Source organism: Psittacula echo, assembly GCF_963264785.1.
Source record: "Psittacula echo genome assembly, chromosome: 1".
Classification (NCBI taxonomy): domain Eukaryota; kingdom Metazoa; phylum Chordata; class Aves; order Psittaciformes; family Psittacidae; genus Psittacula; species Psittacula echo.
In genome coordinates, this window is record NC_137735.1 from 19148015 (window position 1) to 19163876 (window position 15862).

General features: G+C 41.3%; 1 protein-coding gene across 4 annotated transcripts in view; it reads right to left on the minus strand.

Annotated features, from left to right (window-relative positions):
- The window catches only part of PPARGC1A (PPARG coactivator 1 alpha), a gene marked incomplete at its 5' end in the record, with an annotated part of 370436 nt that overhangs the window by 52182 nt on the left and 302392 nt on the right, over positions 1 to 15862 (minus strand). For 3 of the 4 annotated variants that reach the window (XM_080626739.1, XM_080626741.1, XM_080626740.1), the window contains one exon: positions 7298 to 7477. In XM_080626739.1, the coding sequence (XP_080482865.1) occupies positions 7298 to 7477 (180 nt within the window). Of the gene's footprint in view, positions 1 to 7297; positions 7478 to 12503; positions 12552 to 15862 lie in introns of those variants that run through there. The other variant, XM_080626742.1, reaches the window with a different exon arrangement.

Below are 15862 nucleotides of genomic sequence, written 5' to 3' on the forward strand. Positions count from 1 at the left end.
AGTGGATAAGGTTTCACATACGCACATACACACACAAACTCTTCCTTGTATTTTTCTGCTCAAGGGGAAAAAAATAGTTCAATACAATTCAATACCAAAACTTTGTCCCTGCCACAAACCTGCCCCATGCAATCTCCTCCTCCCAACCTACACATGCACAATAGGTTAGTGGCACCGAGGAAAAAAATATAATTCCTAAATTAAGCCTTGCTATAATTTTATCCTTTTGTAATGTCATGGACCTGAGTTAATGTTAAGTGGGATGGGGCAGCACGGAAAGAGTACGCCAGGGTTAAGATGGAGCATTTAGTAGCAATTAGCAATGATGCACAGTGCAAAAATAGCAACAATAGAAAAAAAAAAAAAGAAAAAAGAAAAGAGGTTACATTAGAAATAAAACCATTAAGGGAAATAAATTTAACAGTTTAGCCAATTAGCATTTGTCTAAGATAGGCAAACTTTCTGTGGCTGTTGTTCAGCAAACGGGGAAGAAAAAGCCGGAAGAATCTTATCAAGAATATTTACTTCCTAATAGCAATGACTCCGGGAGTGGCTTTTTTTTTTCTAACAAAAGACAGAGCCACTGTCCCACTTTTTTGTGGCCCTCTCTGCAGTTCTAGGGAGAAAATATTTAGTTCAACATTATCGTAAGCTAGAATATGGCTCTATTTATGTGACAAGTTGACAACATACAATTTCATGCTTGTTGAACTGATCCGTGTTATATATTCACTGCGAATATTATGAAGCTTCCCCATTATAAATATGAAACAGTATACACTTATTCAAAATAACTCCAGCAGTAGCAATTTATAGCTCAGTTGCTTGTGTGCTTATGAAGTCCAAATGCCACCTTAAGAAGCTACATCTCACTAAAACAGATGTGGAGTGTGACTGTGACCAAAGTGGATTTAAGATGACCTCTGTGAAGGGAGGCTATTACATTTTTGTCTGTATAGCAGCTGACACCAGTTTGTATTTAGATATGTAGCCAGTAGGAACACAGTGTAACACGGTGTTCTCAAGGGCTGGTTTTAACCTGGGCCAAGACATTTGTCTAATGACCTAATTAGCTTACTGCTGCTCTGGTGAGTGTTAGTCTTCCCTCTTGCAAAGAGGACAGGTGCTCTCATGCTCAGCAGAGCAGAGACATTGTGAGTATCTCAAGCCACGGCTGCTCCAGGTGAAATATCTCCTTAATGGGAATGTGAAGGGGATCAGTTGCATTTTCTTGATTGTGTGGCCGGGGAACGATCGTGGTGGCCTCGTACATCAAACAATAAGCTCTCAAAGCAACTGGTCTTTTCTCATTTGGGACTTCTTTCCTGCCTGAAGGTTTCAACCAACACACAAGGTTCTTGCATTAAAACAGAGACGTGTTTAGATAGTTTGTAGTTTGTCCAAGCAGGAGAGGAAAGGGAGCAGCAACACACCTTGCTAACACTAGATACAGAGCATTTGCATAAACTCATCCTGATTACATAGCAGCTGGTTCGAGTAAAATAAATTCCCCTTACTGCTAGAGCCTTTTTAAATGTCAGCATAGCTAGTCATAGATTATAGTTTACATACATCATCCCCATAGATGTAATGTTATTGTGCTGGTCTCCTATTTAGTAGATGCAGAAACCTGAGTCAGGCCAGAGACATCGGAAAAGGTAACACATTCAAACACACAAGAAATGTGCCATTGCTCCATTAGGAATATAAAAATTCTGGCACTTTCACCCAGACTCTGCAGTTTTCTTCCCCTGGAACCGAAGGTCTTTCTCCCAGTCTCACATGCAGGTTTTATGATACATTGTTACCTTTTATTGTTCTTATAAAGTTTCCTACCCCAAATCTGCATCTTTTGCTTTTTATGTTTATTGTTGTATTAAACCTACAATGTTGTCTGTTTCCCTACTAAATCTATCTCATAACCACATACTGTACATTCATTTCTCGAAGACCTCAGTAGCTCTTACCTGTTTGCTTTTACGATCTCTTATGAACTACTAGGAACAGCAATTTGCAGCGCTATTTGTAAAGTCATCTCAGCCTGAACTCAGCCTTTCCCTTTTTTGGTAAACAGCGGTACTCTCAGAAATAAAATCCCATTTGCCATAGAAACACATCATTACAGGATACATTTTAGAGAGACACAAGTTCCCAAGCACACTATGTGTGCTTATCATGTAAAACATTCAATGTGTATGAATCTGAATTTCAAAACTCCTTTCAATTAGAGCAGGAAACTACATGTTGATACAAGATAGTCCTGTGCTACCTTCAGATTCACTGATATGCTGCCCACTCTACACTACCACCCAGAGCTATTCAGTCTGTGCTCTCCACGGCCTTGGACATGCTGCTATACCATTCACAGAATTTCAGTTCTTTTAAGCACTTTGATAAGCTTTGTTCTGCCATTATACCATCTAGAACATTAAACAAAATGTTTAAGTTCTATGTTAAACTACAATCAGTTTCTATTAACTGTTCCAAGATCCTCATTTTTATCAACACTTTATTAAATCCTTAATAATATAGATGGAATAGTTAGTTAATTTGTGTGTTGAGCCATGGATGTTAATTTGTAAACATAATAACATACTGCAATCATTTGCATAATAGCATTTTAATCTTTTTAGTAAAAGCTGTAATTCCCTACAAAGTACGCTGCAGTAGAAACTAAGTGACTATTGGTAATAATAAAAAAGGCCTTAAAATTCTGATCCTATTATAGTGTTGGAACATACCCAAACTGCTACCATAATCTCTGAAATGTTACTGTTCTCTGATTTAGGTGTCTGTGTCAAGAATAAAAATGAAGTATAACTGGTAGCAGTAGACTATTTCCTAAATGTAATTTAGTATTCACTAAGCACCAGCACTTTGCAAATAGCTCTGAGGCTTTCCTTCAAAGTTCAGAGCTCTAGTTATGCATATTGTGTGAGGTACACCATGCTGCTCACCTCCAGCCTCTGTTGTGCTGAATAGATGGCTATGATAAATCATGCTGATTTGGCACTGAAGGGCATCAGCCATCAAGGATTTGACTACTATGTCTTTTTTTCCCTGAGATTATATCTCCTTGAACTGCCTGCCCTGGGCTACTAGTTTCAGAGAAAATTAAAAAGTGGAAAAAATGCTAGGGGAGGCCAGTACAGAAAGTCTATATAGGCTCAGCTCTCTGGAAACCCATTAACACCAGTCACAAGACTGGCAAAGAAAACATTGGTGGTTGTTTAAAAGTCAGGCCAAGTCATTTTACGCAAGATCTGGTAATTCATTAATCAATCTGGCTGCAAACCTTGAATGAATAACCTGAAATAGTCAAAGAGACTGGCAGCACCCCAGAACACAAGGGAGTTTATAATATGAACCAATGCAAATTACCCTGGTGATGTTTAAGGCTCTCTCTTACCCCCCCTACTTTCATCATCTTCCTGATGCAAACCCTTCCAAATAAGTAAGAAATCATCTATCTCCATGAACTTCCCTGCTGCCAGGGGCAAGACAGTATGCATTTCCTTGTGTATTTCTTTCTCTCCCCACATTCTCACTGCTTGTCATACAGTGTTTTTTGGCAGCCTACAATCAAACATAGTAGCCTATTTAGGTTTTCCAAATACATGGCACATAGCATGGTCTTGAAAAGTAACCTGGGCTACACCTATGCAAAACAATTAAAATAAAGTCATCAAATACAAGCATCTTTCTGGAATAGAGAGATATGTAAGTAAATTAAATCTACAGAAGGGCAAGCAATATGGGTTTTCTGAAGGTTTTTAAAGGCTAAAAAAAGTGTTCTGTCAAGTATGAGAACACCAGACTTGGAAATCCTAATGATTCTGCACAAGTTCATTATACTTTAACAGTTACTGCCTATCTATGGACTACATCAGTTCAGTTATCTGTAAGCAGTGACAACCAAGAGATATATCCGCTGTAGGTATCTTCTCTCTCCATAATGCTAAGTTTGGGTCACAAATAATTTTAAAATTGACTAACCTTACATGACAAGGTACGGTATATTTGAGGAAGCCTCAGGGGACAACAGTTTTGGTGAATAAAAAGCCTTCTCACTTGTGCCACATCAAATTGTATGGTTCATGTTTTCACACAGCATTGACTTTGAGAATGAAAAACTAACCACCTTGATTTTCTAAAAGTAGCCAAATCAACTTTTTACAAATAGAACTTTTAAAAGTCTAGTTCTTCACAAAAGCAAAACATGAAAGTGAATGATACAGTTCACCATCTAAATAACTGGTCTTGAGTATCTTGTTAACTATTTACATGCATGAACCTGTGTCAACAGACAGTGCCCTGAGGGGCAAGAACTCCTTCATTTTATCTTTCCAGTAGTCAGAACAACAGGCAAAGAAAGCTAGGTAAAAAAAAGAAGTGATCAAGCTGTGATGGAAAGAAATCAACATATTCATAATGCCCACACCGATAAGAGCCTCTGTGCTGGGACAGATAGTACAGGCTTGATTTGGGACTAGTACTGGTTACATTGGCATGTGAGTAGAATAATGCAGACATGTATCAGATGCGTCTGTAAAATGTGTGTTTTAACACTAGGGCGAAGGCCGGTATCTCATCACACCTAAGCGGATGAGAGCAGGGATTTATACTCAACAGCTACACACTATCTAGACTAATTGGACCTTTATCTCACTTGCTTTCTGACTTGCTTCCATAACTATAAATAATTTTTAGTCTATGATACTCCTACTGCCACTGAAAGTGCCTCAGATTGTGGGTGCTTGGCACAAGTGGGCTTCCAGGAATATAATTTGCAGAAAGCCTGAAAATTCACTTTCTGAAATACAAGCCTTTCTTAAAAACAACTGTGCCAGAGAAATCCAGAAACTTTGTAAAGGGCTTTTGAATACTAGTCCTCACCTAGACAACGCTCCATGTACTGTATCAGTACCTCAAAGGAGAGCATGCTTCATTTAAGGTTAGGTTTGGCAATTAACTCCATATAGCTTGTGCAATTAACACTGCTCTTGTACTTCCCAACGTTTGTTTGCAGTTCTGGTTCTCTCCCTTTCACCCCAAACAGACTGTATTTCTATTTCTGCATGACAAAGCCTCATCTGGAAGCTTAATTTAGATAAAACATACTACTCCCACAGTGATATGAGAGAAAAAAAAAAGAGATAAAAAAGGAAAGAAAAAAAGTTATTTTCTTTAAAAATAAAAGCTAATGCAGATCAATACGGAAAAAACTAGATATTACCAAATGGGAAACTGCACAAAACTTCCATTCTCTCAGCTAAAACAAATAGTTCCTCACAGACTATGTGAGATAGTCTCTGGAGGAAGAAGACATCTTCTTCTGTTCTTGAGCACCCCCAGTTGTCACATTACAGAGCAGCAGAGGCAAGAAACAGCGCAAGGTATCCAGCTGCACGACGCAGAATGGGGACACGGTTAATGTATGGGAGGAGCAAATAACTTTTTCATTCCCGTCTTCCTAGGCCAAGCAAACAAGGAATGTAAATATATCACATTATGAAGCTGAAAATAGTCTGTTCTTGCACTGCAGTATTGTAAAATGCTATTAGAGCACAATTTGCCCCTACAGGTAACTATGAGCCAAGCTGTGCTGTGAGACAGTGATGCAGCCTGCAACTGAAGCTGATGAGTGCGAGGAAATCCAGATGTTGACAGAAAAGACAACAGAATCTATCTGTTAGGAATGAATCTAGTTCTGTTTGTGCCACCATTTTTTCTCAGACATTTTGTATGCTCAGAGATGGTAGATGCTTAATTATATTACTTATGTGGAACTTACACTTTTAAAGCCTGCATCTTCAATTGATTTTTTGAAAAGGAAAATGCCTCTGCATTTGGCTTTTGGTGAATAACACGTTATTAAAAAAAGGCAAAGCCACTCTCTAACCACACTAGCTGTAAATGGGTCCCCTACCGCCCCCGCTTCCCTGCTACTGACCATCCAAACCTACACACCAGCAAACCTTACCCTGCCTGAGGCAGTACAACTGCAATTCAAGAACAAGACAACGTTTGGAAACTTTGTAAAACAACGAGTAGAACATTATACAACTAATGAAAAAAGAGGGCCTAAGCATAGGGCTTTGCAGGGCTCATTTAATTTTGATTTGAATAATATTAATTCCAAGTTACTTGGGTGTAAATGATAGAAATGGAACAGAGAGGACTAGTTTCTGCTATCAGTTACACTGGTATAAGTTGAGAGTTACTGTATCAGGAAGATTACCATGGGTTTAGAGTTGTATACAAAAACTAAGAATTTTAATTGGGTCATCTTAGGTTAGCATTTTACTATACTGTTTTAGTTAATCTTTGCCAGCCTTTAAACTCCACTGTGCTAATTCAGGGCTTCCCTGAGCCAACGGGCCAGCCGTACTTCCTGAAGCTCCGGTCCTGCTGCACGAGAGGCAGCACCCGCAGCCTGCTGTTGCACAAGGTCTTCCTGACACCTAATCAATTTATTGTCCAATTTCCCAGTCAGTGGACGATCTATAGCACCTCCTGCCATCAAGGAAGGAAGGAGGTTAGGGTTCAGGAGGGGCACTTGGAAGTGGAGAATCATGAAGGCTTTACACAACAAAAGAAGACTGGAGACAGAGATAAAGAGACAGAAACACTCCTCTCATACAGCCTGATCTCAAGGCAGAATTGTAAAGAAAACATTTAAATCTCTCCTAATACCCTTCAGCTTTTATTTTAAGACTGCTCTCCACCAGGAGATCTATGAAACATCCTAAACGATTTGCTGGTTCCTGAACTGCTGACAGCCCTCACTGCCTTCTCTGCCACATCCACCCTTTTTCTCCCCTAATACATCAACTACAAGGACCTCTCAATTTGTGTGCAAGTGTCTTGCACAGTAAGGCTCTGAGTGGTAAAAAACCTTTACTAGAAATGCTCCAGCTACTCATCAGCTAGCTGCTGTGCTGCACTCTGCTTCTTGACGGGGAATGCAAGAGGAAGACAACAAACACGCTTCAACTTTTGTTTTCCTTTGTAGCTGACAACTGTGCAGCTCCTTGCCGTGATGTCACAGGGCAGTACGATCTAGGCAGTCTTTAGCCCTTTCCTTTCAAAAATCAAAAGTTCCATTTAATTCCTTTCAAGGCTTTTCCCCCCGCTCTCTCCACATCACAGGCCCTGTTTTGATCACAAGGATTTGTCGGAAGCCATAATACACATCACCAGGTTTGCTGTCTCTCAACAAGGGAAAAATAGTAAAACTGTTGTCCAGCAGGCTAGAAAAAGAAAAGTAATGTGCACTTGCATTGTCTTGCCTTACCTCGAATATATTGGCGGGTTCATTGCTGTACTGATTGGAGATGATCTCTGACTGGTCGCTGTACCACTTGAGTCCCCCCAAAAAGCTGTCTGCGTCCAGGTCGTTCACGTCTAGTTCAGAGAGGTCAAGTTCTGGGAGATCCGGGCAAAGAGGCTGGTCTTCGCCAACCAGAGCAGCACACTGCAGGAAACAGCAACACAGAAATAGTTTCATTAATTACCAGGAATCTATTAACTTTAATATCATGTGATAAGAATTAAGCCTTGATTAAGCTGTGGCACAGGGTCACTGGAATTGACTTCTGTTTTCTGGGAAAAAAAACCCAAAGCACTAAATATTAGATCATCCTTAGCTCTATACAGGTATGCAAAGAGGAGAGTAAAACGGGAGGGATAAGCTGCCTTCTCTATCACATCTCTGTCCAGAGGCAATGACTTTCCCCCTCCCTATACTCTTTGATAACAATCGTATTCAAATCTTTATTAAATCCAACAGCACAGGCCAGAGCATGGCCTTATTCTCCTGCTTCAGAGCGAACCAGTGCAGGTAGAAGTTACAGATGAATACCTCTGGGCAAGGTCTGTCACGCATTTCCTGATGCATTCAGGTTAAAGAGGCACAGCCTGTTACAGCCTACAGCCCTGGAGGCAAGCTCAAGCTGGAGACAGTCACACTTTCACTTCTACAGATCCTGACCATAATCCTTGAGGTCAGTCATGGTGGTGGCTACCATACGGGCATAAAAAAGTATGGGTCAGAGATGCTGCTGTGCTCTTTTCCCGTTGCACTTGATACACAGACAGACCATAGCCACCCAGTTACGTGTCAGGGTCCTGGCAGCTGACGTGCATTCTGAAATATCCCTATATTCACCTTCGGGTGACAGGCATAGCGAGTTCACACAGCCTTTCACCTCTTGGTGTGAACACATACATTGCTCCAGACAGTTTCCTAAGTGTCCCCAGACAGAGGGCACACTGCAGTGAAGGAACCAAATAAGATTTCCTCCTCTGGCAGCCTCTGATTCAGTAACGCTAACACAGAGGGCCTGTGAAACATTTTGTTTGAGGTAGCAAACAAAGTCTAGTCTGCGTGGAACCGCTTCAGCAGCGCAAAATGTTTTTGTCTCCACAACTTACAAAGAGAGTAGTGATAAATACAAATAAACCTGGAATAAGTGTCCTTTTATATGCTAGTATGATAGGGTATTGACTGACTTACTAAGCAAGACAAAACTAATAACACACATCCACTATAGCATAGCAATTGAAATGCTAAAGTATCCACCAAAACCATTTCCTAATTATGGAAAACACATAGGAATACTTGGCAAATAGTGGAGTTCCATACGTCAATGCTGCTCGATGAAGCAATTCCTCCTGCACTGTACCACGTATCCTTGTAACTCATCTCCAAACATATATGTTGATACGGGTATGCTGCAAAATGCACATAAAGATGCAAAGACACCAGGTGCTGAATGGTTAAAAGCTATTTAAAGTCAACTGAGTTTAAGGGCTTCAACTCTGAGCATTTCTAGCATTGTGTTAAGGATGGCCAATGGCAGGTCTTACTCAACTCCCATCAGTTGACTGGGTGGTCTGAATGATTTCCCCACCTTTATCTGGACCGAAGTCAACCCAGAAAGTGCCACTTCCTGAAGAGAGATGTCTGTAGGGCACTAACACAGTGTCCACAGATGTGAATTGCTCAATACCGGTTATGCCACTCTCGCCAGGACCGCCTTGTACAATAATGCTGCTGAAGGTGCATTTCATTGAGGATTTTGTCCCTGGGAGTCGTGGTGCGTCTGCAGTGTGCGGGCTGGATGCAGCAGCACAGCCGAGAGCAAAGATTTTGTCTGTTGGCACAAAGACTCGGTGCAGCTGGTGCGAGCTATAATTTAGCAGACAACTTCTATGTCTACCAGGACACTAGGAGATAATCACGGAATAGGCCAAGGGGCAAGGGAGCTGAGAGGCTGCAAAATGAGGCTCTAAAATAGCAGTTGCTTTTCTTCCTACTATTTAAGGGACTGCAGAACTTTAAGAAGTCAAAACCCCATTTAAGTGATTTTCACTGCACACAATTCTTTATGATTATTATGGGCAAAGGAAAAAAAAAATTAGACTTCTCTCTTCTTTAGCATAAGACACAACCTTCCAACTGCAATCTTATAATGCAGAGATGACCTTTTTTGATGCTTGGCCGAAATCTCTGATCTCATTAAAGGATAATCTAGTTTTTGACTGAAAGGTAGATTCTCAGCATCATTCTCAGGTTTGTGCTGTGGAGGTCAGTAGCTTATAACTGATGCCGTAGACTTCTAAAGTATCCTGCTGATCCGTTACTGCTTTCATTTGTAAAAATAGCTTCACTCTGTGAACCACCTACTTAAACACGTTTACTTTTGGTAATCTGCATTTTGAAGTTCCTACAGTGGGCTTTTGAAGCAACATAAACAATGGCATTAAAAAAAAAATCCTGCTCATCACAGCTTTCATTTGCCTACAGTGCCTGCAATGCCACCTAAAAAAATGTAATTGCTGAAATGAAGTATATATGCTTTGGCCAATGTTGACATGATAATAAAATCAATGTTTCTGAATATGACATTATGCTTCTAATCTGAGACACACTAGTAGCAAGTGTTCTTGTTATTAATTTATATTTGGCCTTTGGATGATGCCAGATTTAACACTCAAGTCCTAAAACTGTCCTCATCTGACACGCTGGTATTTACTGTTTGCCTATACATCTGTAACAGGTGCACCTGCGCTGCTCACATACATTTTTTACTGTCTTCCGACTGTTATTTGATATGATAGCTATTCCATAACTATAGCCTTAATTTTATAGTAGCATTTAGGAGGATAAAGCAGTCACTAAACACAAAAGGCTAATTACTGTGCGTTATTTCACTCCAATAGACTTTTTTTCTCTTATTTCAGGCTCAAACAATAAATTAGCTTAACTGCACTGATGATAATGAATCATTACAGTTAAGGATAATTCACCATTAACCTTTTGGATGTTTAGTGCCTTTGAAGGTAAATTCAAAAGAGAAAAAAAAAAAAAGAAAAGAAAAAGGAAGACTGGACTTGTGCCATATTAATTATATTAATGAAAATATAATCTGTGTTTTATTTTTAACAAGTTTTTTGAACAGCGAAGCGATGAACTCAGGGAAGAAGGAGAGACTTGACAGAATATGTGTCATGTAGATTCTCTCTATCAATCTCGCAACCTTACTGTACATCACCTTCATTAAGCTGTGAAGCACTGGGGACGCTGATCAGCTACAGTGATGTAGGCCTTTATTAAGCAACACACCATCCTGTCATTATGTGAGTGAGAATATAACATATTTTATGTTGACAGCAAACATTAATGATTCAAAAAATGAAAGCTGCCTCCAGTACCTGCCGCCTGTGATATTTTAGAACGGTAAAGGTGATCCCCTGAGCCAAAGCAGCACGCAGATGCCAGTAGTGCTACAGGAAGTTCAATGCAGGAGCACATTGGTAAAATCCTACCCACAGTTAATCCATCCACCACACAATTAATACTAAGATCAAACGCTCCATTTTTTTCCTCTGTACTACGAAAAAGCCATTGACATAAATTATCTCTTCTGTTACTAGCTTGAAATTATTGCAGGAACTCTAGTGATTAAAATAAATCTTCAGTATTTCCATATAAGCTGGTTCCTCAATCAGCTCCTAGCAGCATTAGGAATAATGCATGATGGAAAAATGAAGCTCCTGCAGATGAGACCCATGCTACAAGCCAGACAACAACCCACAGGATACTCCAGCTACTCAGAAACAATTAGGACTTTGGAGCCAGAAAGTCATCCACTTGCAGCCTTGACTCATAATAGCTACAGGACATATGAATTATCCATATCTATTCCACTCTACCAAGAAATCAAAACAAGATAAGAGCAATTACAATACGCAAACAGAAATCAGCAGATACAATGGCAAGCTGCAAATATTTAAAACATGACAAAAAGACCTGAGAATCCGCACCCATGCTCCGCCAGATAGGAAAAATATACTGGAGAACATGGTAACATTTTTACTTTGGATAGGTAGCTCTCTATGGCAGCACCACCTTACTTAAAAAGCATCGCCTGTAACCTGTTTTTCCCTCCCCCGTTGACCGAGGGGAGCATTTTAAGCACTTATTCCAAGCTCGCAGCCAGAGGATTAGGTCCTTTGAGCAGGTCTGTATTTGGGATTCCTCTCCATGGGGTCCAATGAAAGTTTGCCTCGCTTCGGAAGTTGCCCAAACTTTCAGGTAACGCTCCATTTTGCTGAATGCAAACATGCAGAAATCCTCAAACCTCACTTTATACTCCAGAGATTACCAGGGAGCTGCTTGCTTTTTTTTTCCCCCTTTATGAATTGTAGCCAGCAGAAGCTGTGGATTTGATGTATTGCCATCTATTTTTACACAAGCAGCAGCGGCAGCGGCAGCAGCAGCGGCAACAGCAGCAGTTCACACAGTCCTGCATAAACTCTATTCTCATGGTTCATCCTGTTGTCTCTGCTGTACAGTGGGATTTAACCATTTGTTGGACTATTCAGAATGACTGCAAACCCTGCTCTATGGGACATTAGCTACAGCATCATTATTCCAATACCACAAGAAGCAGGGAAACAGTCTCCTTCCAGAAATCTCTTTTAAAACCATCTAAAGCCAAACAACAGGATATTCATTCTTGTGTGCATGTTTAAATTCTGCAGCTGTTAAACAAGGAAAAACCTTCAACAGAGCACAGTGAAACAAGCAATTAAAATATGCAGCCATTGGTTAATTTTAACTTCTTTTTTTGAAAAGGAACTGTTAATCTTATTCTAAATAAACATGGCATTTTTCCAACCAGGCCACAAAACGCCACTGGAAAGACTTCAGACACTGATTCATATCAATATCTTAGAGCATAAATATTGCATATGACAGGAAAGCGAGCCAGAGGCACATGAAAATAGTTTCCAACTGCAGGAGATACTGATGACAGGAGCTCAGCTTTGATTTGCTGAAGGCATCGAAGAGTAACCTTAAAATAGCAAACTTACTGGAGTTAAGATAAGATTGGGACTTGTTTGCAAAGTCTGCCTCCTCGGCCGCCCTGCCGGTTCCCCGCCAAGCCCCTCAGCCCCCCGGCCGCTTGCACCCCATGCCGCGCACCTCTCACCTCGAGATCACTCCATACAGAGTCCTGGTTGCACATGTCCCACGCCATCCAGCTGCAGAGCAACGGCAGGAAAGCGGACAAACTACGGTCCAGAGTCAGGCAGGCAGGCAGCAGACACTCATGCAAGCAACGAGACCCTCTCTGAGAGTGAACCGAAGGCACCTGTCTTACTACTGTTCCCTGTCACATGACAAAGCTATTAAAAAGTAGGCTGGGCTGTCACTCATCCAGCCTTCTGGTGCCGCTGCTCCAGCCCGTGACGTCACCCAGGGGCAGACCCAGCCTCAAGTGAAGTAAATCTTTGCAAAACGCGCTCAGACCTCGGCGGCCGCGGCACCACGCTGGGATTCAAAGCACATTTCCACGCCACACCCCCGAAACCCTGCTCCCGCCGTAGCACAGCTCCTCTCCTCCACATCCTCTTCCATTTCTTGGCTCGCTTTTTATTCCCCCACCCCCCCCCACTCCAAGCAGACAACAGGCACGGCTGTGCTTATTATAAAGAAAAAGTGAAGGAACTCCCCGCCGAGCTACAGCCCGCGTGCTCCGGGTAGCCCGAGCCCAACCTCTGCAGTGCCCGCACCGCCTCCCCGGCATGCTTTCCTTTGGAGGGGCTCTCCCAGAGTTCAGCAAAAGTTACACCACCTTCCTGCATCTTTTTTTCACAGAGGGATTTTGCACCTCGCCATGTATTTTGGTCAGGTTATGGTTTCTCACCGACAATTGCAACTAAAGTTAGTTTTAAAACACCAAATGCTCAGCAAACAGTCTCCCCCCCCCCCCCCCCCCAGCATTTCACTGGAATAGAGTAAGCATCTATAAAAAACATTCATACAGTTACCTCACCTGCTACAAGGAGGGAGCCTGATCCTGTTCCCAGCTAGATTACAGTATTTCTCAGCTGCTCTTTACTGACTTCTCCGTCTCAGTGTCCTCACCCTAGAAACCAGGGTTGTTACAAGCAACCGCCACGGTCCTGCCCATAACCACTCAGACCCCCGCCTGCTTTTTCCTATCAGCACTGCTGCCCTGCATGCATTTCTGTATGAACACCATGCACCAGCCCTCTTGACCTGGACCCAGCGCTTTCCCATGGCAAATCAAAAAGAAAAAGCTCCTGTCGTGTGAAAACACAGGCTGTTAACAGACGCGTCTCCTCAACATACATAGCCTTTCCCAGACAACAGGGGCTGCTGCAGGCGCAACTAGTTTATGATGCCCCTTTGCACTGCATACACAACAAACTCCAGGTACCCAACTGAACTGCAAAACGTTGCCCACAACATGAGAAACCCCCCACAAATAAGGGTCTTTTTTAGGATCCCCACCTGCCTGCTTCTTGCCTTAAGTTGCAGGTTTTTTAATCAGCGGGGTGTAAAAAAGTCTTGTGAAATGCAAGCATTGGCTCCGTCGTGCTGGGCTACCAGTCAAAGTCACAAAACTATAACTGATCATCCTCCTTGTCATGAAATATTCATTTTCACTGTTATTTGCAAACTTGAGTATTCTAAAGGCTAAATGAATTCAATTATTATCCAAGGCAATTTTGCTGAGAGGAGAAAATAAATAAAAAGAAGTACAATTCTTGAAATAGCCTTTTCCTGCAGACACTGGAAACTTCAGAAATGGTAGGAGGTCTCAGATATATTCTTAGCTTATTTGTGTTCCCTTGTAATTCATTATTGCCAATCCTGATAAAATGTATGTTTTCCCAGTTTGTGCTTAAGTTGCAAATCACATCACATCACACTGTCATATTTTCACCAAGCACAGATGACAAAAATGGCATTGTTTTTACTTTACTTAATTAAAAAAACCGACAGCAAAATACTGAATGACTACAGCAAGCCTTCCCTACGACTGATTAAATTAACAGTATTGCTTTGCTCTCACGATGAAAAAAACTCTCATTTCCTTCCCAATTATATGCTGATTTCATGATAAAACTGCAGTAAATTATTAAGATCTGGGGCAAAGGTGAGTATATCTACCCCCCAAACAGTCAACTGTGAAATAATGCTGGGCACCTGCCTGCCTGGAGTTGAGTCGGTTCTTATTAATTATTATCTGTGGATCCATGGCTAGTGGAATATTCTCCTTCAATACCTACTTATAATTGTGTTCATTGACTGTGCTGAATCCATCATCTGGGTTTTTTTTGAAGTTTCATTCACACCTTTTATAGAAATGTATTTACACTGGAACATTTCATATTGCTGTTTTGGATATTTTGACCTGCTCATGTTGTTTCTATTTTCTACATTTCCACTTCACTGCTTTCCCTTCAAATTAGCAAGTTAACTGATAAATATAAACTATGACCGTAGTGGTGCTTTCACCATACAAGCTCTAAAGATTGAAGAACTTTCTTAGTGCACTGTAGACAGTGCAAGCAATAGATAATAATAACTGAGTTCCCAAGAGATTTTCTATGGCCCTGTCCACATTACGGCTTGAACTTTGCTAGCAGTTCCAGTGTTACCTGGAAAAGATGCCAAGCATGATTCCAACTGCAAAAGACTGCAAAAGGTTTCAACAAGGGTTCCCCATTGCTTGGAAAGAACTTGTATTTTTTTAATAATCAAAGTGTCTAACCCCAGCCATAGAATATATGTGCTCACTGGGATCTCTTTTTAACATGTTTTAACGCTATTTTTTGAGCACAGTGCCGTAAGAGGAGAAAAGCAAGGAAGACTATTTCAGCAGTGGTGTAGTTTGGGAATGGCGAAGTCTCAGCATATGTAAATGAAGCCTGTGAAACCCAGCCAGCACCTAAGCTGCTCCCCTCAAAGGAAACCTTGTCTTCCAAACATTCCCTAATAGCTTTAGCAATGCTCTCCCCTCGTGTTTTGTCAACACAACAGAATTGCACAAACCTCTTTCGTGGGGCAGAATCTGAGCACACGCACATTTTCTAGTTCCATAACAAACACATGCAGAGAAAACCCTCCCTCAGCTGGTGAAGTCTGTAGGTCCTTTTGACCCAATCTGTCCTGTTACAAACTCCATCATCAGCCCACCTCCTCCATCACTGCACTTCCTCTGTTTTCGGGTTGTTCTGTACCTGTTCCCAGCAATTCCCAAATTTTGCCTTTTCTTCTTCAAGGGCCATAATTCAAGAAAGCTCTGGCAAGCCTTCCAACAGCATTTGGGCACAAATTCCCAAGTCCTGATACATTTTTTAAGAGGATTGGAAGTTATGGCTGCCTGCAACAATAGGGAACAGAATTCAAAGACAGAAGCCTTCAAGCCCTCTGTCCTTGACTTTTTCCTGGATTCAGCATTCATGTTACCTCCTTTCACCCAAAGTTCCTAACTATGGTCATGTTTTTATTCCCTGTAATTTAGATTTCTCAAAG